This window comes from Gopherus evgoodei, chromosome 4 (assembly GCF_007399415.2).
Source record: "Gopherus evgoodei ecotype Sinaloan lineage chromosome 4, rGopEvg1_v1.p, whole genome shotgun sequence".
NCBI lineage: Eukaryota > Metazoa > Chordata > Testudines > Testudinidae > Gopherus > Gopherus evgoodei.
In genome coordinates this window covers 138,362,302-138,384,395 of record NC_044325.1, presented here as the reverse complement: position 1 = coordinate 138,384,395, position 22,094 = coordinate 138,362,302, and the positions used below count along the sequence as shown (strand labels likewise).

General features: G+C 44.2%; 1 protein-coding gene across 1 annotated transcript; it reads right to left on the bottom strand.

The window, feature by feature from the left end:
• Positions 1-994: 994 nt before the first annotated feature.
• On the bottom strand, positions 995-8,990 carry RPS10 (ribosomal protein S10). Its single transcript, XM_030562208.1, is given in 8 exon segments — positions 995-1,084; positions 2,323-2,378; positions 2,839-2,916; positions 7,970-8,141; positions 8,694-8,713; positions 8,716-8,805; positions 8,808-8,840; positions 8,963-8,990. Coding segments are annotated over 8 exon segments (519 nt in total). The 3' UTR covers positions 995-1,042.
• Between the last annotated feature and the right edge of the window lie 13,104 nt (positions 8,991-22,094).

The following is a 22,094-nucleotide window of genomic DNA, read 5'->3' as shown; positions in this document are numbered from 1 at the left end:
AAAGCCTCTACCTGAGAAAGATTTTTCAGTTTGCAGCACAAGACTGTCAGAGAATCCAGACCTCTTGCTACAGAATTTAGTTTATACTTGCCAGAGTAGACGTCTATAGCCAGGCAGCCAATTCAGATCACAAACTAAAAACAGACATGAAATAATAAAGGGAACAGATCCTGGGTGCATAAGCAAAATTGCCTTGGAGAAATGGCCACTTGTCCCCCATATCTGGCACAAAACTAGGACAACTCAATTTTTCTATTTGTTGCTAAGCAACATCAGAGGCCAGAGACCATCCTGTTTTACTGTAAATGATTACCTACACACTAGGATCAGAAACAAGAAAGAGTACATTGACCTTATGAGAACTTTGTACTTTAGGAGGCAGTTATGGATATCCCATATTTTATTCCCGTGGGTACTGCAAACCATGCCAAGGTGGCGCAGAGTGCTTGCCACTGGGGCAAAAAAAAAGTGTATCAATAATCATGAAGGGCTGGGTCCTCCAACCTTTTTAATACAGTTATTTCTGTCTCACACCACATGATTCTTCCTAGACTAGGTGCATTTTAGCTGCTTCAACTTCATATTACCCATAATGCAAAATCAAGTTCTATAGGTGAGTCAAACCAAGTTGTCTTAATGAAAGGGAGGCCCCATATTACCAGAAACCTACTACGGGTGCCCCCTTACTGGAAGCATAAAGGGTACCAGTGGTACTTCCAAGCTACCATGGAACCCAAAAGGTCATGTTCTCCTCCGGAAAGAACCATCAGCCTCACTACCAAATCCTTCACAGCAGTGATGGGAGAGGTGATTGCTGCTGAAGTCAGACTGATTTTCTAGGACTTAATCTACTTTCCATAACCCATTTTCTAATCAGGATTATCTTCAACTTTGTCATAGCAGGAGCCAGAAGGCTTAGTGGTATAAATTGTTGCTTTGCTTCTCTCTGATATTAGCTTCCACACATTCAAATGATACAAGGTAGCAAACACAATGAGATTTTCACCTATTTTATTATACACAAAAATATGACCAGAGAATTCTACTGAGGAGGCTGACCACGTCCACGACCGAATCCACCTCTCTGCAAAACAAAAAAAAAACCAAACACACAGCATTAGAAGTTTGGCCACATCAGCAATTCAAAGTAGCACATAGCTAGCTACCAAACCAAATATTAAGTACATTTCAAGTGCACTGAATCATTGTTTCCCCAATGTGGAATTCTGTACTTGAATCACAAGGAGCACAATTCATTTTGCCTGCCTTACCTATCAAGTTCAGTGAATGAAGACTTAACTAACTTCAAAAACAAGTCCTTACCATGTGTACTGAGAGAAAGATGGAATTCTTGCTTGTCAAAACACTGCTCCTGGCTTTATAATCTATGGTGTGGCCCAAGCCCTGCTGACCCAAAGTCTGACAGACCAGGAATTCAACCCACCTCTTTACTGTGAGTTTAGTGCAGTGGTTCTTAATCTGCAGTCCATGTAACACCCTCAGGGCTGTAGAGGTTGTCTATATATTGTGTGGATGTGGCCCACAACACAGAGAACTGGGCATGCAGCCCACAATGGTAAGTAGGTTGAGAAACACTCATGTATTACCTCCAAGCTAGTCTGCCTAAACTAATGCTCTATCAAAGTGCAAAGCAACCCCTTCATCAGGAGCTCCCACAGTGCTTCACAAATACTAAGCCTCCATCTCACTTCTGAGATGAGGTAAGGGATATAGAGGTTGATGTGCTAATACAAATGAATTACCGTACACCTTCAAATTTCAGATAGATGGGGAGAATAACAGACCAAGTTGAAAACCGAAGGAAAATTTAGCATGACAAATTCCAATTGCAACTTGATTATTGTGGCAGATCAACAAAGCTACCACTTTTCCAAAAAGGGTGCCATAGAAGAATCAATCACAGATGATCATGGCCCCCTGAAAGATCAGACAGATACTGGGTAGAGAGCCTCCAGTATACTGATCAAATGATCAGTATCACCTCAGAAAACCTTCAAGGAACACTCATGTGCTGCCTAGCCAAGTAATTATCTCAACCAATGCTGTTTAGCATGTGAAGTCTGATATGATAGTTGTCTAAGTGGTGTAACTGCAGGCTCAAAAGGCGCTCCATCGATAGGTAGCGCCGTATGCCGTTGGAACGGCAACTGCCAGCCATTTAAGGTAGTGAATAAGTGATAATGCATTGTGAAAATATACCATCTCTTCCAGGTACAGCTTTAGTTAAAGCATTTCTAAAGCTTTAACATGGTTTGTTTTTTTTTGGTTCCTTACCACCTTCTCTCAAATGCAGATACTTACAAATTGGAATTCAGTAGCTGCTCCTGCACCAGCCTCAGCCTTTTTGTCAGCACCAACTGGGAAAAGAGAGAAAGGGCTATTCTAGAAAACTACAAAACAGACAGACAATCTACTGCCTGGGCTTTGAGTACAAACTCTTATTTAGGATAAACTGTCTTTAGCACTATCGAATGTTTAAAACCTTGGGATGCGCACACCATAGGCTACAGGTAACTTCCACAATGCCATCTTTTTACTGCAGTTTCAAGTTATGGCAATAGGAAACATTATGCCACGTGGGAAAAAATCCACCAACCCAGCTTACCACGTAAGCATAACTGCAGTGCAGTGGAAGCATATTGATAAAGAGACCCTAGAATCACCAGGGAAGTGGAGGCTTGAGACCTCAGACATTCACCACAGAAATTAGCATGTTGTACATCTAAAACACTGAAGACATTTTTATAGAAGAAATGTAAACTGCACAAATGACAAGCTGTCTGATTAACTCATACTTGCGCTCAATAAGATACTTACGTGGAGCAGTACTGCGTCTGTAGGTATCTCTGTCAGCCTCTCCCCGAGTAAGACGAGCAGGGCGTTCACCTTCCAGACCTGTGAGTCACAACAGCATGGTCAATCCAAGGAATCCAATCTAAAGAGGCCTCTATTATGCTACAAGTGTGATGGTGTGGGGAGGCTTTGATAAAGGATCAAAGGGACATATTATATGCTCAGGCCTTATCAGGCCACAAATGCAGGCAACTAAATTTTAAATGCAGTCCTCTATCATGGCCACCCTACTAGACAGTCTTATAGATCAGTACCTCTCAAACTTTCAGGAGTCTGATTTGTCTTGCATACTCCAAGTTTCACCTCCCTTAAAAATGACTTATTTACAAAAAACAGAAAAATATTTCCTCATTTTTACCATATAATTATAAAACAAAACAAATATAAATATTGTACTTACATTTCAGTGTATAGTATACAGAGCAGTATAAACAAGTCATTGCATTAAATTTTAGTTTATACTGACTTTGCTAGTGCTTTTTATATAGCCTGCTGTAAAAACTAGGCAAATTTCTAAATGAGTTGATGTAACCCCTGTAAGACCTTTGCGTACCCCTAGGGGTATGCATACCTCTGGTTGAGAACCACTGTTAAAAAACACACCAACAGTGTTTGAACAATACAAATCTAAATATGTAGCTGCTTGCAGGGAGCCCCAAGGTGAGCCCCACCCAGATCCAGCATCCCACATCCCCCCCACACCCCAATCCCTCCCAGAGCCCATGCCCTGCTTTCCAAACCCCTAATGGTTGTTCCTCCGCTTAAGATCAGGAGGGGGATGTTGCCACTTCCAGGGAGTCAGTTGGAGTCAGGTAGGGAGCCTGCCAGACCCACACCAACTGGACCATAGACTGGACTTTCAGTGAAGATCAGAAATGCTGGTTTAATAGAGCTTTCCAATTGGTAAAGTGCCAGATAACACAGCTTTTACTTATTTTCTTGCCAAGTTTCTGACCAATGCAGATACTGCTAAGTTCTTACCAATCCTGAATTTACAGCACACTTTCAACTACATTGAGCTGCTAGCCAGGCCAACTGCAAAACCAGCTTCAAATAAAGGCTAAAATTGAAGGTTATGATATAAAGAACACATCATGGTTGTGTTTATTATGCCTGACAAACACACACTTTTCCCCAAAATCCCAGCTGTACAGAAATCTCTCTCCAGCCCCAAATATTTGATTAAGCGTGGGCAACAAAAGAATCTTAGATCTTAAAAATGGGGTAATTAGTAAGCTTAAGAAAAGGTGATCTAAAGTAACAAAAATAAATTAAACTAAATAAAAGAGGGGCAGATGCTTCCAGGGAAGGAAGCAAGAGGCAGAGTTCAAACAGAAGCCTGGTGGGACTTGCCAGCCTTTGAAACCTTGGGCAAACCCTACTGTAAGTCCTTAAAGATGAATGTCTCCTTCACCAGTGGCTCTCAACCTTTCCAGGTTACTGTACCCTTTCAGGAGTCTGATTTGTCTTGCATACACCCATGTTTCACCTCACTTAAAACTACTTGATTACGAAATCCAACATAAAAATACAAAAGTGCCACAACACAGTCCACCTGAAAATTGCTTACTTGCTCATTTTTAACCATCTAATTATAAAATAAGTCAACTGGGATATAAATATTGTCATTGTCTGTATGAATTTTAGTTTGTACTGACTTCGCTAGTGCTTTTTATGTAGCCTGTTGTAAAACTAGGCAACTATCTAGATGAGTTATGTACCTCCTAGAAGACCCCTGGGGGTACTGTACCCCTGGTTTGAGAACCCTGTCCTACACCAGCAAGCACCAATGCTTTAATTGTTGTGGCAGTAAAACTGAGTGAAGGCTGGTGGGTGGATAGCTCACCACAAACTGACATACAGTTTCAAGCCTATTGAGAAATGAACAGCTCCTTATTGTGCCTTTCTGGAGGAAGAAAACGCCTATTAGAATTAATGAAAAAACTAATTCTCATGTTTAGTGAAGGGAAAACAAAACGATTCTACCATAGTGAGGTATCCAAGTGACATCTATAGGCACAACCTCTGAACTGCCTTCTGCTACATCCACTTCTTCTCACTCCTCTGACCAAAGAGGGCTATGCTTGGGGTAGTATGTTCTCTAGGAAGCCATGGGCACTATAGCACTGAATCCTGGCCTCTCTCTACCCTGAAACTTGCAGTCAAACACTATTATACACATAACATGGTTACAAACACTTGAGATCATGGTATCAAATACACAGCAGTACTCTAGAGCACAATTAGCACACTTTAAAATACCATTTTCCTTGAACAGAGAAAGCATATTATAACCACACTAGCTATTACACCTGGACAATGGGTATAGCTCTATCAATGTTGTAGTTAACACCATTTACATTGTAGAATGTACAGCGATTAAGACTTCTGCACTATACACACTGAGGTAAATACGGCAATAGCCAGTTCACCTTCACTAGAAGAACTCAAAAGCAAATTTTAACATGAAAGTTCCACACACACTTCTGTAAATCACAGTATCTCACAGGAAGGACGAAAGACAAACCTGGGATCTTAGGCTATGTCTACACTACATAGCTTTTAATGCTACAGCCATGCTGCTAAAGTCACACAGTGTAGCTGCTGGTTGCCAGCTCTCCTGCCAACAATGCACTGTTCACACTGGCACTTGTTGCAGCAAAACTTATGTCTTTGAGGGGGTGGGGGGACGAGGTGCTAAACACCTCTGAAAGACAAATGTTTTGCTGTTCAATTGCGAGTGTAGATATAGCCTTAGAGACCAAGCAACAAGTGGCATTAAAAACACATTTAAATCCTGTCAACACTGGTCAAGGCATCTTCCTGGCAAGAACTTCAACGGTTTGCTCAAAAGGTACTACAGTTTCTCTGGCTAACATAGAAAGATGTTATAGAGTTACATAGCTCAGTGGTTTGAGCATTAGCCTGCTAAATCTAGAGTTGTGAGTTCAATCCTTGAGGGGGGCCATTTAGGGATCTGGGGCAAATCAGTACTTGGTCCTGCTAGTGAAGCCAGGGGGCTGGTCTCAATGACCTTTCAGGGTCCCTTCCAGCTCTAGGAGATAGATATATCTCACACCCATTTGGGGCTGAGCCTCTGGCTCAGCAGTAGTTAAATGAGCTACAATGCAACTTAAAATCAGTGAGGCACTTCCCATCTCAAGAATAAAACTGTAGTGCAGGCACTTCTAAGTGGTAGGGATGAGGGTATTCTTGTTTGAGGGCAGATTATCTTACTGTGGACAGGTGCCAGCCCCCCCAATGCAAAAGTCCCACTTTCTCCCACCTCAAGGGAGAGCCAAAATTGAGTCGCTGCAGGCCTTGCAATATCAACTTTTGCAGCAGTTTCTCTCCTCCATCCAGGAGCTGTTCTCAAATTTATGGCCACACCCACACCCAGATACCAAGTTGGGCCTTCAGAAGTTTAGCTGAGTTTGCAGCAGCAAGTCAAGGTACATCACACTGAAATATAGTCAACTTAAAATAAAATGGTATTTCAGAAAATACACCTGCCCCCTGTTCCCTGGGAAACTTGTGACTGTAAAAGCACATTTTTCTATGTTTTAATGTTTCTTCCCCTGTTGCTGTGTTACATAAATGAACAGGGGAAACTGACTAGACAGAGACAATAGCAAGGAAGTCAGAGTGCTTCCAAAGGCACAAAGCAAGGCAAGTCAAAGAAAGAATTATGCACTTTCAGTTTTGTAATCTTCAATGTTACAAACACCTAAAAGCATATTCAGCTCTATAAACTGAGGGAGGTGTCAGAGTTTAAGGCCAGTAAAGGCTACTAGATCATCCAGTCAAACCTCCTGTTGATGGCCTGTGATATACACTGCCCAGCACCCACAAACTAATCCAACAACCAAAATCAGACTCAAGTGTCCTTTAATCTTCTGCACAAAGGCAGAAAAAGAGAGTGGCAGTGATGTGTGTGGTTTGGTCATAGCTGTCTAAGACTAACTTATGCTTTATCTTTACTATAGCACCTTTCACCACAGAGAATCCCAAGAAGTTTTGCAAGCCAATCATACAGCTCCAATGAAACACAGCTACCTAAGAAGGTGAAGTGGCAGGCCACGAGCTAGTGTGCAGCACACTGCATAACAGGGTGAAATTTTAATCAACCCCAATTTTGTTCTTTGCATGTCATATGAGCCATCCTAAAATAAGCCTCTTGGAAGTACATGAATGGATTAGATTTCAGGGGTCTGTAGGGACCATTAATATATTTTGTATTTATGTACTGCCTTTGAATATTTCAGATAGACAGAAGTAATCAATGTGTATAGTGTAAATGTGTATTTTCATTTTGCAAGTACATCCCTATCTAGAAGGATACTTTTAGCTTTGAAAAAAAGAACCAAAGTGATTTGCAATGATTTAATAAACAAGGCCAGAAAGGAATTTGGTGATCATCTAGTCTAACTTTTTGTGTAACACAGGCCACAAGACTTCCTTGAGTTAATTCCTGGTTGAACTAGAGCATCTCCCCCCATCACCCCCTTGATTAAAAGTTTACTAACTGATGGAGAGTCACCACAACTCTTGATAAGTTGTTCTAATGTAAGTTTCTCACTGTCAAAGTTGAAACTAGGCTAATTCATACTATAATAAGTTGCAACTTCCAACCATTTTATCTTTTTTCACCTTGACCTCTGTCTGCCAAACTCAAGTCAAATTTCTGTTCCCCATCTAAGTGCTTCTAAGCTAATCAAGTCACTCTGTAACCCTTGTTAAGATAAACATGAGTTCATTGAATCTTTCACTATAAGACATGTTCTCTAATCTTTTTATCATTCTCGTGTCTCCACTCTGAACCCCCTCAAAACTTCCTTTTTGATCTGTGGCCACCAGAATTGGACACAATATCAAGTACCGGCCACACCAGTGTCAAATGCAGAGGTAACAGAACCGCCCTACTCAATATTTTCCTTTATATAGCAAAAGATCGCATTTGCCCTTTGGCCACTGCACAGCACTGGGAGCTCACATTCAGCTGATTATCCATACAGTCCAGCAACCTCAACTTTAATTTACACCGTTATTCACCCACGCCCTGTATCACCCATCCAAGAATCCCATCGTAGCTTACCTTTGGGCCTCGGTCTGCCCGTCTCGGGGCGGCTACGGCGCAGGGTGGCAGGCACAATTTCAGGGGGTAGATGAAGATAGTCACGCAAATACTGGATACCCTCGTTGGTCAGATACCAGTAAAAGTGCCTCCAAGCAAACTGCTCCTTCACATAGCCACGTGATTTCAGTGACTAAGGAGAGAAATTATGGTTAACCTTTTGCAGTTGCAGGTGGATTATTACATGAGTATTTGATTGTGACCACCTAACATCTTTAAATTCTACAGCCAGATCACTGCAGTAGTTTATTGGGGGTGGGTGGAGAATGGACAACTAGACATTCAGTAGCTCAGAAATACATGTGAATGCACAGAAAGACGCAATACCTTCAACATATTAACTATTCACATTCCATGAGACTACTACCAATTCAAGGGTCATTATGCAAACCTGAACTGAAAATGATGCTAAAATCAGGTTCAGAGAGAGGATTATGAATCTTATGCTTCACAATACAAAAGCTTTCTATGCAGTTTGTGTATGATCGATGAAGTTAGCATGACATAACTAGTAATCTAGAAAAAAGGCAATTCCATTGGAGCTCCTGTTTCTCTCTTTAAAACAAAATTAAGTAATGTCAGGAATTACTCACGGTGGTGCTCACTGCACCAGCTTCATGAGGTCCCAAAACATAATTAAAGTTGTTTTTACATACCAGTGCATATCCATAAATAATTCTCATACCTGCATGGCTTTCATGACAGGAGGTTGGGCACATTCTTGTCTGCCAGCTCTGGGTGTTTAGCCATGTGAACATCTTTCTTGGCCACCATCACTCCCTCCTTAAAAAGGAGTCGTAGATGGCAATTCCTGTCTTCTTGGGCTCAACATCTGGACAGAGAAATCAATAGTTAGTAGACTAGCAGTAATACATTAGTGTGTTGCTAGATCTAATAAATGGTCTGTGTTTTATTTAGGCTATCTGATTCCATGCTGGACCTGCAGTAACTCACTGAACAAAGCACCACCACCTTTAACCATGTTAGAAATTATGGGAATCCTTACTGCACCTTCACTGGCAAGATTTTATTTATACATACATACATACACACACACACACACACACACACACATATGTTTGCTACAAGACCGCATAGTTCAGCTGCTCAGAAGCCCATATTATGATCCACAAGGAAGAGCAAGCAGAGTAAACTTTTTGATGGACAGTTATCTTTGTAGTATAGATGGACCCTAAAACAGCATCTCTGCAAGTATGCCTTTAGCTGTCTCCACAGACTATTTCTATTGCATTTAATTCAATTTTCCCAATAATAAATGCCACAGACAATTCCTTCACATACTGAAGCCAGCCAAGGGAAAACAGGGAGAGAATAGTCCTTACTGTAATTCTTAACAGTAGCAATTTTGAACTGTGCTCTGCAAACCACACTTAGGCAAACATCTGCTATAGTCTTCGTCAGCTAGTTCAGAAGGCAACAGCAAGACCAAGAGACAGTAATGTGTGTAGTGGAATGGACTTTTAGTAATATTTGTACATATGCATCCTAAATGTTGGACACCTAACAGAACTCCCACATAACTAGATAGTGTGGATTATAGGCACTGCAACTGGAATAACTTTCAAAGATTAGGAACCCCTGGATGCTTCCACTTCCAAACTGATAGATGGGGGAAGAAAATCCAATAAAGTGGGTGTGCTATCAGGATAGCACCTAATATGTATTTTCTTATGGTAATCCCAGTAAGGTGGCCCAGAAAAACAGTAACTGTCCACCACTGCACACGGTGACCAAAAAAACCCATTTTGGCTTGGGCTACTTCTTTCCAATTAAGATTTGCACAGCTACAAAATCAAAGCTTGTAAGTGTTAACTCTTTTTAAGATAGGAAGCACTCAACAGCAAAAATCATCTTACTTTCACAGAACATCTATATAAAGAGGAAACAGGTCCCACATGCATGGAGACCATGAAGAACCCATCACTAAGCAACAGGAAAATAGCTCTTCAGCACTTTGGTACAGAGCAGCGTGTGGTGGTGCTCAACCTGCTACACAGTCTCAATCAAAGAGGAGAATCAAACTAGACCTTTCCATCCCCTCCCTGCAGTACAAAGAAAGCAGGACCTTCTTCCATACCAGCAGGATTAGAGGTGCCACCACTGCCTCAGTTTACAAGGAAGTAGAAAAGGGAAATAGAATTTCCCAATTTAGCCCTTACTAATCCCCCTCCCTCCAGTTTAGCCCACACTAACCCACCCCATCCCCTCTATCCCCACACCTGGGCCCTACCAAGGGCACAACATAGCTTCTCCACCCTCCCCAATAGCTGTCCAGGCCCTCCTTTCCTTCCCCCACCCATATACAATCAGCCTTCCAGGCCCCAATCTCTCTCTCCCCCGCCCCTTCTGAGGCCCAACGGGCCGCCCCTAGGCCGCAAGCTCCCCCGCCCAGTTGCGGCTTAGCTCCTGCCACCGCCCAGGGCCCTCCCGCGAAATACCCCCGGGAGCGTGTGGCGCAGGGTGCCCGCCCGCCGCGAGAGCCAAGCGGGGGCCCCCAGCCGCAGGATGGCGGCGATGTGAGAGAGATGAAGAGACCGGAGCCCGGACTTACCGTGACAGTAATAGTGAGCCCGAGAGCTGGAAAGGAAAGAGCATGCGCAGTGCGGCCTCTTCCGGCTTTCCACGAAGGACCCCACGCAGCTGCGGCACAAGCGACTAATCGAGTGCCAGAGGGAAATGGCGTTAGGACCCCTCTCCCCGGCAAAGCACGTGGGTGACCGTGCAAGCGCCTGAGTGGAAATGCCAATTATGTACTTGTAGCCAGGTTTTTTTGGGGGGGGAGGGGTTTAAGTGACTTTTGATGTTGGGCGCTTCACTTTTTTTAAATATACCTAGTTTAAGAGAACAGAGTCCTGATTTCCAGAGCTGCTGCTCTACTGAATTCAAGGAGAATTCAATCCCTCTGACAGTCTGGCCAAGTCTGTACTTTGCGCTGGGCACTCAAATCCAGAGACCCGTTAGACCATATTGAATTAATAACGACATCGGTCCCCCCAGCAAAATGACCTGCCCAGCTACTCTCAGATCCCATCCATGGTAACAAAGCACTGTCATCTGCGGCATGGAGCCCAAGTCATCTGCCCCCAATCCTGCAGCTGGACCCCTGAACCCACAAAGCCCCATTTGAAAACAGTGGAGCTCCATGCAGAGACAGAATAGCCCGCCCTTGCTTATCCAGTTGCAGGATCAGGGTCAGTGTTAACACAGATGCCACCTGTCTTCTTTGTAACCGGCCTAAATCAGACCCCTCTCTGATCCACTGGTCTAGTCAACAGAAATTCCTAAGATTTCGGGTATGTCAAAGGCGATATGGGGGCTATAGCAGCATAACTATGTTGCTGTAGCTCTGCTGGCATAATACTGTAGTGTAGACGCAGCCTATGCCAATCATAGAATCATAGAATATCAGGGTTAGAAGGGACCTCAAGAGGTCATCTAGTCCAACCCCCTGCTCAAAGCAGGACCAATCCCCAACTAAAGGGTTTTTCTATCAGTATATGAATGCCATCTCACTGAGCAGCAATAGCTAGGTCAATGGAAGCAGTCTTCTATCGATCTAGCTGCATCTACACTAGGGGTTAGGTTGACACAGCTATGTTGTACAGAGGTATGGATTGACCGATATAGCTATGTTGACCTAAATTTTAAGTGTAGACCAGGCCTTAGGAGGCAAGTTTGAGGCCCTGAGAAATCTGAGTGAAGGTTATGTCCGTTATAGCAACACAGCTACGCCACTGCAGTTGTGCTGCCGTAGCACATTACTGTAGGTGCATCCTACATCGACAGAAGGGATTTTTCCACCTCTCCAGGAGACAGTAGCTAGATTGTCGGCAGAATTCTTCCATTGGGCTAGCTGCATGTACACCAGGAGCTAGTTCAACCTAACTACAGTGCTCAGGATGCAAAACTTTTCAGAGCCTAGAGCAATGTAGCTAAGTTGATCTATTTTTTAAGTATCAGAGGGGTAGCCATGTTTGTCTGGATCTGTAAAAGCAGCAAAGAGTCCTGTGGCACTTTATAGACATATTGGAGCATGAGCTTTCGTGAGTGAATACCCACGAAAGCTCATGCTCCAATATGTCTGTTAGTCTATAAGGTGCCAGAGGACTCTTTGCTATTTTTTAAGTGTAGACCAGGCCTGAATTTCAAGCAAACAGCCTGAGGTTAGGCTGATATGCTATGTCATTAAGATAACCGGGGGCAGGGGTTTGGATCAGTGTTCACGTTACATCCCCCATCAGTACCTGGCTAACTCCTGGGAAGCTAATGATCCGCCTAGCAGACCAAATTCAGTTAAGTCAGGCTTGGTCTACACTACGTGTTTAAATTGATTTTAGCAGCGTTAAACCTATTTAATGCTGTACCCGTCCACACTACGAGGCCCTTTATATCGATATAAAGGGCTCTTTAAATTGGTTTCTGTACTCCTCCTCGATGAGAGGAGTAGCGCTAAAATCAGTATTACCATATTGGATTAGGGTTAGTGTGGCTGCAAATCGACGGTATTGGCCTCCGGGCGGTATCCCCCAGTGCACCACTGTGACCACTCTGGACAGCAATCTGAACTCGGATGCAGTGGCCAGGTAAACAGGAAAAGCCCCGCAAAATTTTGATTTTCATTTCCTGTTTGCCCAGCATGGAGCTCTGATCAGCACGGGTGGCGATGCAGTCCAAATCCAAAAAAGAGCTCCAGCATGGACCGTACGGGAGATACTGGATCTGATCGCTGTATGGGGAAACAAATCTGTTCTATCAGAGCTCCGTTACAGAAGACGAAATGCCAAAGCATTTGAAAAAAAAATCTACAGGCTACACAGTGCTGCGTGACAAGCGTAACGGGAAGCCAGAGACTCAAATGGACGCTCATGGAGGGAGGGAGGGGATACTGAGGACTCCAGCTATCCCACAGTCCCCAGCAGTCCTCCAAAAAGTATTTGCATTCTTGGCTGAGCTCCCAGTGCCTGTAGGTTCAAACACACTGTCTGGCATGGTTCAGGGAATAGCTCGTCAATTTACTCCCCTCCCCGCGTGAAAGAAAAGGGAAAGAAATCGTTTCTTGACTTTTTTCAATGTCACCCTATGTCTACTGAATGCTGCTGGTAGATGCGATGCTGCAGCAGTGAAGAGCAGTATCCGCTCCTCTCCCCTCCCCGCTGGCAGATGGTACAATATGACTGCTATCCGTCGACACCATCAACCTGTGAGTGCTCCTGGCTTGCCTCAGGTGAGGTCGGCTGGGGGCGCCTGGGTAAAAATAGGAATGATTCCTGGTCATTCCCAGTAGATGGGACAGAACGGCTGGTAACTGCCCTCATCATAGCAACTGGGGGCTGAGCTCCATCAACCCCCTTCCTTTCCTGTGTAAAGAAAAGATTCTGTACTGCCTGGACTATCATAGCAGCGGCATGCTGGGCTCCTCTCCTCCGCACCACTGCCTGGACTGTCATAGCACCGGGAGGCTGCCTCGCCCTCATTTTATCTCACTAACAAGTCACTGTTTCTTATTCCTGCATTCTTTATAACTTCATGACACAAATGGGGGGGACACTGCCACGGTAGCCCAGGAAGGTTGGGGGAGGAGGGAAGCAACGGTGAGATTGTTGCAGGGGCACCCCCTGTGAATGGCATATAGCTTATCATTTCTGCGGGATCTGACACGGAGCAGCTGTGCTCTCTGATACACTGGTTCTCTAGTACACTTGCCCCATATTCTAGGCAGGACTGACTCTATTTTTAGAAACCATAAAGGAGGGATTGACTCGAGGAGTCATTCCCAGTTTTGCCTTTGCGCCCCTAGCCGATCTCAGCCAGGGGCACCCATGATAGCAGCAGACAGTACAGAAGGACAGATAATCATCATCTCATTGCCAATTTACACCGGCAGCAGACGGTACAGAACAACTGGTAACCATCTCTGCTATCATGCAAAAGCAAAATGAATGCTGCTGTGCAGCGCTGGAGTTATCGCCTCTGTCCGCAGCATCCAGTACACATACAGTGACTGTAAAAAAAAAAGCTGAACGGGCTCCATGGTTGCCGTGCTATGGCGTCTGCCAGGGCAATCCAGGGAAAAAGGGCGTGAAATGATTGTCTGCCGTTGCTTTCCCAGAGGAAGGAATGACTGATGACATTTACCCAGAACCACCAGTGACAATGCTTTTTGCCCCATCAGGCACTGGGCTCTCAACCCAGAATTCTAAGGGGCGGGGGAGACTGCAGGAACTATGGGATAGCTACGGAATAGCTACCACAGTGCAACACTCCGGAAATCAACGCTAGCCTCGACCATGGACGCACACCGCCGAATTAAATGTGCTTAGTATGGCCGCGTGCACTCGACTTATACAATCTGTTTTATAAAACCGGTTTATGTAAAATTGGAATAATCCCATAGTGTAGACGTACCCTCACTGAATCCCAGTCACTTGCCAGCCATCATCTCATCGTGGTGCCATCCCTGGCTTTCTAGTCATCAGTCTGGCTTTCATTCTCCACTAAATGTTGAGGGTTTGTTGGCATCCAAGCACAACGTAAGCAGCAACATTAAGATAACTAATATCTCCATATAAACCTTGTAAAGGAGCCAATGATGACTGATGCTCTATAAATGCTCAGAATAACAAACAAGAATAAGTTTTGCAATTACACAGATTAAAATCATGGTGACCATGTACCATATTTTAAACGAGATGCCTTAGCTGAGAAGGGCTGAGCGTCTCCTCAGAGGTACTGAGCAGATGACAATCAGAACCTCAACAGATCTAGCTTTTGGCACCCAAAACATACCACATCCTCTAACATACTTTGCCTGGTATTTCACTGAAGCATCGTACCCTGTGCACAGACGTATGACTTTGTACCGTGAATAAAACAGTCAAGATACTGACCCTTAAAAAGAAATGCTGATGCTGTTCTGTATTCTTCATACAGATGTTCTTTCCTTCCTTGAAACATAGATGGATGCCCTAATTTAAATTCAAATTAGAGCTGGCATGTGCAAAAATCTAAGAGAAATCAACAACCAATCAAACATTAAACAAAATATATGAGTCTTACATCATGGCCTCAACTGGCTGCTAGACTCTGGATCTTATGAGTTGCTAAGGGAAATGAATTCTCATCAACTTACAAAAAACTACTGAAGCATTCCATAGTAAAAGCATTAAACAACATCACTAATGGAGTGATTACTGGAAACCAAATCACAATTGTACATTGGAGCCTTTAGACCTTTGCTGTACAATATTGCAGCTTGTATACATTTATATATGAGAAGAGCAGGGAATTCACCACTGAGAAAGCAGGGAAACTGATATACCTATGGGATAAATAGAGGCAGGAAGTCTTTATTATATTCTTTTTGGCATTGTTATTTCATAACACAGATAAATAAAAATAAATCATTCTGCTCCCAGCAGAGGGCAGAAGGTTCCTCATCCAAGTTTGTATTATCACTCAGAAATCTTAAAAAGCTTGCATCAAAGAACATATTTATTTAGCTATCCACAGGTCTGCATGAAGGGGGTTTTGTCTTTTATTATGGTAACAAACAATGTAAGAACCACATACAAACACTTTGGTGATTGAATCTGTGTCTTGGAGTGAAAAATCTGAGGATTAATCCAATAAGCCATTCCCTCCCATTTACAGAGAGTCATTCCTATGCATTATTGTCACTCATTAAAGTCTCTTCACAGCGTACAGTCTCTGGCCTTGATCCTGCAGCAAGCTCTTTGTGGGCTGTCTGCATGGAGCTCTTGGCAAGATCAGGGCCTGTGTGGTGAACAGCTAATAAACCAAAGTCCAAACCAATAATTTGTGGAAAAATAAATAAATACACAGCCCACCACTATTAAATTAATTTTGAGGTTTCACAGGTCCACTGGTTTCAAGATGGATTCTTGCACAGTGGGACTTGTAGTCTCCATAGGCTGTGTCACTGCATGGAAGATGAGGACAGACGCAACCAGATTCTTTTTTGGCTACTTATGTCTGTCAGATTGTCTCTCATGTGCTCCTGGCCTGTTACTTCTCTGCGGTCCCTCACTTGGGAAAAATTGGGCGCCACCACTGAAATGGAATCATGAGGGGAACAGAAATAAATAAATAAATAAATAAAGCCATCAAGCTGACCCTGCATTTCCTCAGCACATCAAAGCAGCTACTGCCTCCCAAGGAGGCTGCCCTTTCCAGCTGGCTGAACATGCTGAGAGAGAGTTTGCTCTCTGTAACACAATAAAGGTCACGTAGTCTTTAATACAGAAAGGCTGGGGTGAATGTAGCTCATGTTCCCATGTGGAAGAGAATACAGCACATTATCTGAGACATGCAGCCCCAGGAAACTCATTCTTCTCTTTAGAGCCTCAAAATAATACCAGACACGCCACTGAGAGAATCGGAGTTTTGGTGGTGTAAGGTGTACACAGCTGTTGGATAGGAGCAGCAGCAAGAGCCACTTGCAACCATAATATGGATTGATTGATTCCATCAGCAATCCCAAAGTGACTGTGTATATTATACCAGACCCATTTTCTCCCTAAAATCCTTTCCTAATATGTGGGTCAAGTATTTATTTAACTGCTAATATTGGGCCAAATTCACATTTCAACAGTCATAGATCTTCCCTGCAGACTTTGAAATAGCAAGAGTTGGCTTGGCCTGCCAGTCCCACTTAAATAATCAACCTTTGCAATAATAAAACAACAATACTTTTGTTTATATACAATCCACTGCTTCAAAACACTGAGGATTTTACAGTGGAAATACAGCCATTACAATTATGCATAATTAGTCCATGCCCAAAGTGTTTTCCAGCCAAACAAATTCAACACGGTCCCTGCCCTGAAGAGCTTCCAGTCCAAGGCACCTGTCTTGAATGGTGTTCAGCATGAGCAGATTCTTAGCCCAGTGGGGACTCCCTGCTAAAGTCAGTGGGGATCCATAGGGATGCAGGGATCTGCAAGCATGGAGCAGCTTCCAGGATAGTAGCTAATTCTAAACATAATGTAACACGTGGGAGATGAAAGGAGAAAGGTTACACACACACACACAATTTTTTGCACTCATAACAATGATATTGCTTTAAACCCTCTATTACTTCTTTGGGTTCATTGCATTAAACCCCCACCTCCTACCTCTAACTGGAGTAGGGTGACCAGATAGCAACTGTGAAAAAACGGGACAGGAGATGGGGGCTAATAGACACCTATATAAGAAAAAGTCCCCAAAAATGGGACTGTCCCTTTAAAAACGGGACATCTGGTCACCCTAAATGGGAGCCCCCCTCAGCCTCTCTTCCTGCATCCTCTCTTCAGCTCCCTTCCCTCTGCACACATGCAATAAGGTAATGGCTAACAATCTCTGCAGAAGTGCAGCTGGTGTCCCCCTTCTGAAAGCTTTCTCGAGCAATGGTTCTCTTCAGCCAATTGCACTAGAGGGCACTGCAGTTATCGGAATGAAGGGCTGCTGCATTCACTGCAGTGCATAGGGAGGATTCTTCACAAGGTGTCCATTCCTTTCCCCACAATTTGCCCTGCTCTTGTTTCATCCAGCAAAACCAGTTGTTTTCAGTAGGCTCAGCCCAGCAGTTTCCCTCTCTAACCAGCTGATTCATCCTGGTTTTTGCATCTCTGCTATTTAACAGTCCCTTTGGGATGAGCAAGAGGAAGCAGGAGCATGTTGTTTACCAGTGAGGATCAGGATCAGCCTCTCCCTTTATGCATGCATCTCCCCACTTCAAGCACAAGTGCGACAAATGAAAACTTGCATGTTTCTGGGACCACCTCCACTCTATCCTCAGTAATTCAAGGACAGGAGCCCTTTTGTGGGTCCCTGCAGATCCCAAGGCTATCCTTAGATGCTGAATTTCTGCTTCATAGAAGCATGGAGTATCAGGGTTGAAAAGGATCTCAGAAGGTCATCTAGTCCAACCCCCTGCTCAAAGCAGGACCAATCCCAAGACAGATTTTTGCCCCAGATCCCTAAATGTCCCCCTCAAGGATTAAAACTCACAACCCTGGGCTTAGCAGGTCAATACTCAAATCACTGAGGTATCCCCCCTTCCTTCCCCTCTTGATGCATCTTCATGAGGGCTGAGGCCTATCTCTCGGCTAGACTGGCCAGGAGGACTATCTCCCATTAGGTAGCTGGCTGCTCCTTGCGCTAGCAGAGATGCTACAGAGAATAGATGCTCATTTGCTTGTAATGAGTTTTTCCCTGGGAACCAGGACCTCAGATTCCACTCTCAGCATTCACTGACATACACATTCAAGCCATGCTTAACTAAGTTACAGCACAACTTGGATCAGCCTTAGCATTTATCAATTATTAACTGCTATTGTCATCATCATCTCTTCTGGACTGCCATCCAGCTCTGATGCGTCTGTTAATTTACCCTGCATCCTTGTGATTTCTGCTCTGTACTTCCCCATGGGACGGCAGCTGGGTTCAATTCTGCATTCTAGTCACCTGCTCACCAGGGTGGAAGCAGTGTGTGTTCCATCCTGTCACAGAGCAGGAGGGCCTGGTCTGGTTCAACAACATCCTCAGTAAGACACACTAAGCAGAGATTGCTGGAGCATTAAGGGCTGGATCCAAAGTCCACTGAAGTCAGGGAATCTTTCTGTTGACTTCAGGGGGGCTGGATCAGGCCGTACATGGGCTTTTAATCTATCTGTAGTTGTAAGGATTGTATCTATGCCTCAGGGCCTCAAGTCCACAAGCATGGCCAATGGTATTTTTTTAAATGATTTACATTTTTGTGTGCTTCACCAAAAGACAACACTGTGTCCGCCGCCCCCTGTGCTGGTATTGCAAGAGTAGTGTTAGCTAACTCCCAGCTGTGCTGGCATCAGGCAACATAACAGTGTACAAAGGAAAGTCATATATAGAAGGCAGCTATTCCAGACACTGAGGTTTTGGAGAATTGTGGTTCATTAATCCAATTAAATGTGTAATGAATTGTGCATACGACTGCCCTCTACAAGCTGGTGTCAGAACTGCTCAACTGTGTGCCATAGGACCAATACTGTTTACTAGTAGAGATTCTCCTTTAGCATAAGTGGCATCAGTCTGTGCTGTTTTGTTGTTTTTTGAGTGGGAGGATCAGATTTGTGTCTCTGTGATGTTCCGAGTGGCCACGGTGCATATCCTAGTGATGAATGACATTCCCACTGTAGACAGCTGTGTAGCATACATAATAGGATTGATCATGTATACCTTATCCTTCATATTACTTTGCCACTGTGTCTGATTCCATCCTGTTCATTGAAACTGATGGAGCCAGTATAGTTCTATACATTATACACAGATCATGGGCCCAGTTTACAAGGGTGCAGGTACAACCAAGTCCAACAGATTCAGTGTGCTAATTCTGCGTGGGAGGATGACATGTAGTTACGGAAGAACTGGGTTCTGTTCCCAACTGTGTAATAGAACTCCTATGAAGCCTCAGAAGGCCACTACACCTCTCTGTACTCCAGTGGGGATAATAAACTGAGCACCATCACAAGGGGTCCGCTTACTCAATGTGTGCAGAGAGCTGAGCTTCCTCCAAATGTGGAACTGTCCAGCTCTGGGATTTTGGTTTGAGCCCATTGCTATTATAATGATTAAGACTATTATTCTACATTTCTTTATGCATTTGTCAAAACAAAAATGCAAATTCAAAATAAAGGAAACAATTTCTGCTGGATCTGGTGGTTTTGCCCATCTGTCTGCATTCTATTTGCCGGTCTGCCCAACACTCTGTTACAAGCACTCAAGGTAGACCTAACTCCGCTGGCATGGGAGCAGACATAGGCCAGGGCTGAGCCCCTTCGAAAAGGTTTTGCTCAGCCTGATTTTCCAGATGGCCATCTTGGTTGTCAGGCCACAGTCCTGACTCTTTTGAGCAAATACTTGCCACCTTTCCCTCATTTGGTAGGAGTCTTTCTTTTCACAGCAGGATGGGCTAGTGCCTAGAGCCCTAGACTCGCAGTCTAGAATCCACAGTTCTACTCCCTGCTCTGCTACTAACCTGTTGGGCAAGTCACTTCCCTGCTTCATGATTCACCTTTTCCATCTGTAAAATGGGTTTTATTTATATTTACCTCCTTTGTAAAATGCTTGGAGCTCTACAAATTATCCTGCCAGGTCATACACAGAAGTGAAAGAGGAACTAGGATTTAGCCCATGTTATTCCTCACAGCCCCAGTGCCCAAAATGAAACAAATCAGAAATAGACCAATTCAGGGACAAAAGCTGTGCTGGATGCAGAAAAGGTGAAATGTTAAGTTCCCTCTCCACACAGTATCACAGGATCAGCGCTCAAAGCAGAAAGAACCACCCTCCTTGTTGGTCCCCCCCACAGGCAAAATGAAATGGGACTTCATTTGATGGAGCTTTTAAATATTTTATAAAGAGAGTAAGAAAATACAGGCAGTCTCATGGGGCTTCTTCAAGGTCTAGTGCCAACCCTCTGTTTTTTAACAGATAGTTAATGTGATCATGGCTAGCTGACTGACATACATTTAGATAGATATCATTTGCAATCCAGAGAGACTGAGGGACTAGATAAATTATGAGCCAAACCCTGCTGGCTTTTCTCACTTGGGCAGTCTATCTACAATAACAGATAGTATTACAGCACAGAGGCTGCATCCAGCAAAATGGTGAGCCCTCTGGTCCTGATCCAGCAAAGTGCTTAACATGAAGCCCGTGAATAGCCCCACTTTCAAGGCCCCTGCAGGACTGAAACCTAAAACTCTCACAGATGGAGGCCCTCGAGCTAGAACCTTCCTCCCTTACCTCTGTCAGGTGCTATGTTTGCCTAATTTAGGCCTTGATCCTGCAATCACACAGTTCTCCGAGTACACGTGAAGCTGCATTGACTTCATGTGGGTAGGCCCTTAAGATCACACAGAATACTATTTGAGTCAGAGAGGCTCCACAGGAGCACAGGGTGTCTATTTGCACGGATAAAATTACAGGATTGGGGAGCTTAAATTGTAAATCCTTCTGAGCAGGGGCTGGGTTAATTTTAACCTCTATAGACAGCCATGCATAGTGATGGCACTACAATGGGGAGCTACCACCATTAATAAACATTAAATACTATAAAAATCTATAGCTGTAGTCACACACTGGGAATTTGAACCTGTTGTTCCAGGGAGGTGCTGGCCCTTCAAACCCAGTACAAATCTAACCGCTGGAAGTGAGAAGAGTGGAGTTGTTTCCTGTCCCCAAGCGCAGCAGATTCAGTGAAGAGAAGACACAGATTTCAGTGCTATGATGAAAACAGAATCCAGCGTAGACTCTGCAGGGGGGGTTTAGATTAAAATGGTTTGTCAAAATCCTCAGACTCTTTTAATCAGGTCAGTGCAAAATGATGTGCCTCAAAGGGTTTATTGTTTGGAGCCTCATTTCTATGCAGCTTTCTGGACGGGAGATATCCCTGGATCCCCTTCTGTCAGCTCAGAGTCTGCAGCACTCCCCAGAGCCAGTCATTCAAACAGCTCGAGATGGGACAACGGCCATTGTAGCTGTGCAGGATACATCCACGTTTATGCCTGCAGTCCTGCCTGCCTCGGCTGCAGTAGCACACACGACACAGTCACATAAACCCTCCTCGTGTTCTGTGGGAAGGACACCTCGTCTTTCACACTCTGTCTTGGCGGGTGTTTACAACCCAGACACTTTTCTCACTGTGAGGGCAGATTTCCTTGGCACCCTCATAGGCTCACAGTCCTTGTGGCAGAGCAGTAGTGTGATCCATGCCCACCCACCCACAGGCCCCCTGCAGACAAAAAGAAGGCGTCTGGTACTGTAGGAAATGTGGATCAAATTCTAAAGGCCAATTAATACTGAGGAGGCGATGGATGCTGCCCACAAAACCCTTTACAGCCCCACCTGACTTACAAAGCCAAGCAACACAGGGTGAGATTTTCCAAAGCTCTCGGTGTTGGCCTAACTCCTCCACTCCTTTTGCAGTCAAGGATGAACTCTCCCATTGATGCCAGTGGGAGCTGAGTTAGGCTAGTGCGAGACACTTGAAACCCCGCCACCACCTGGCCCTGGGTATCCAGAG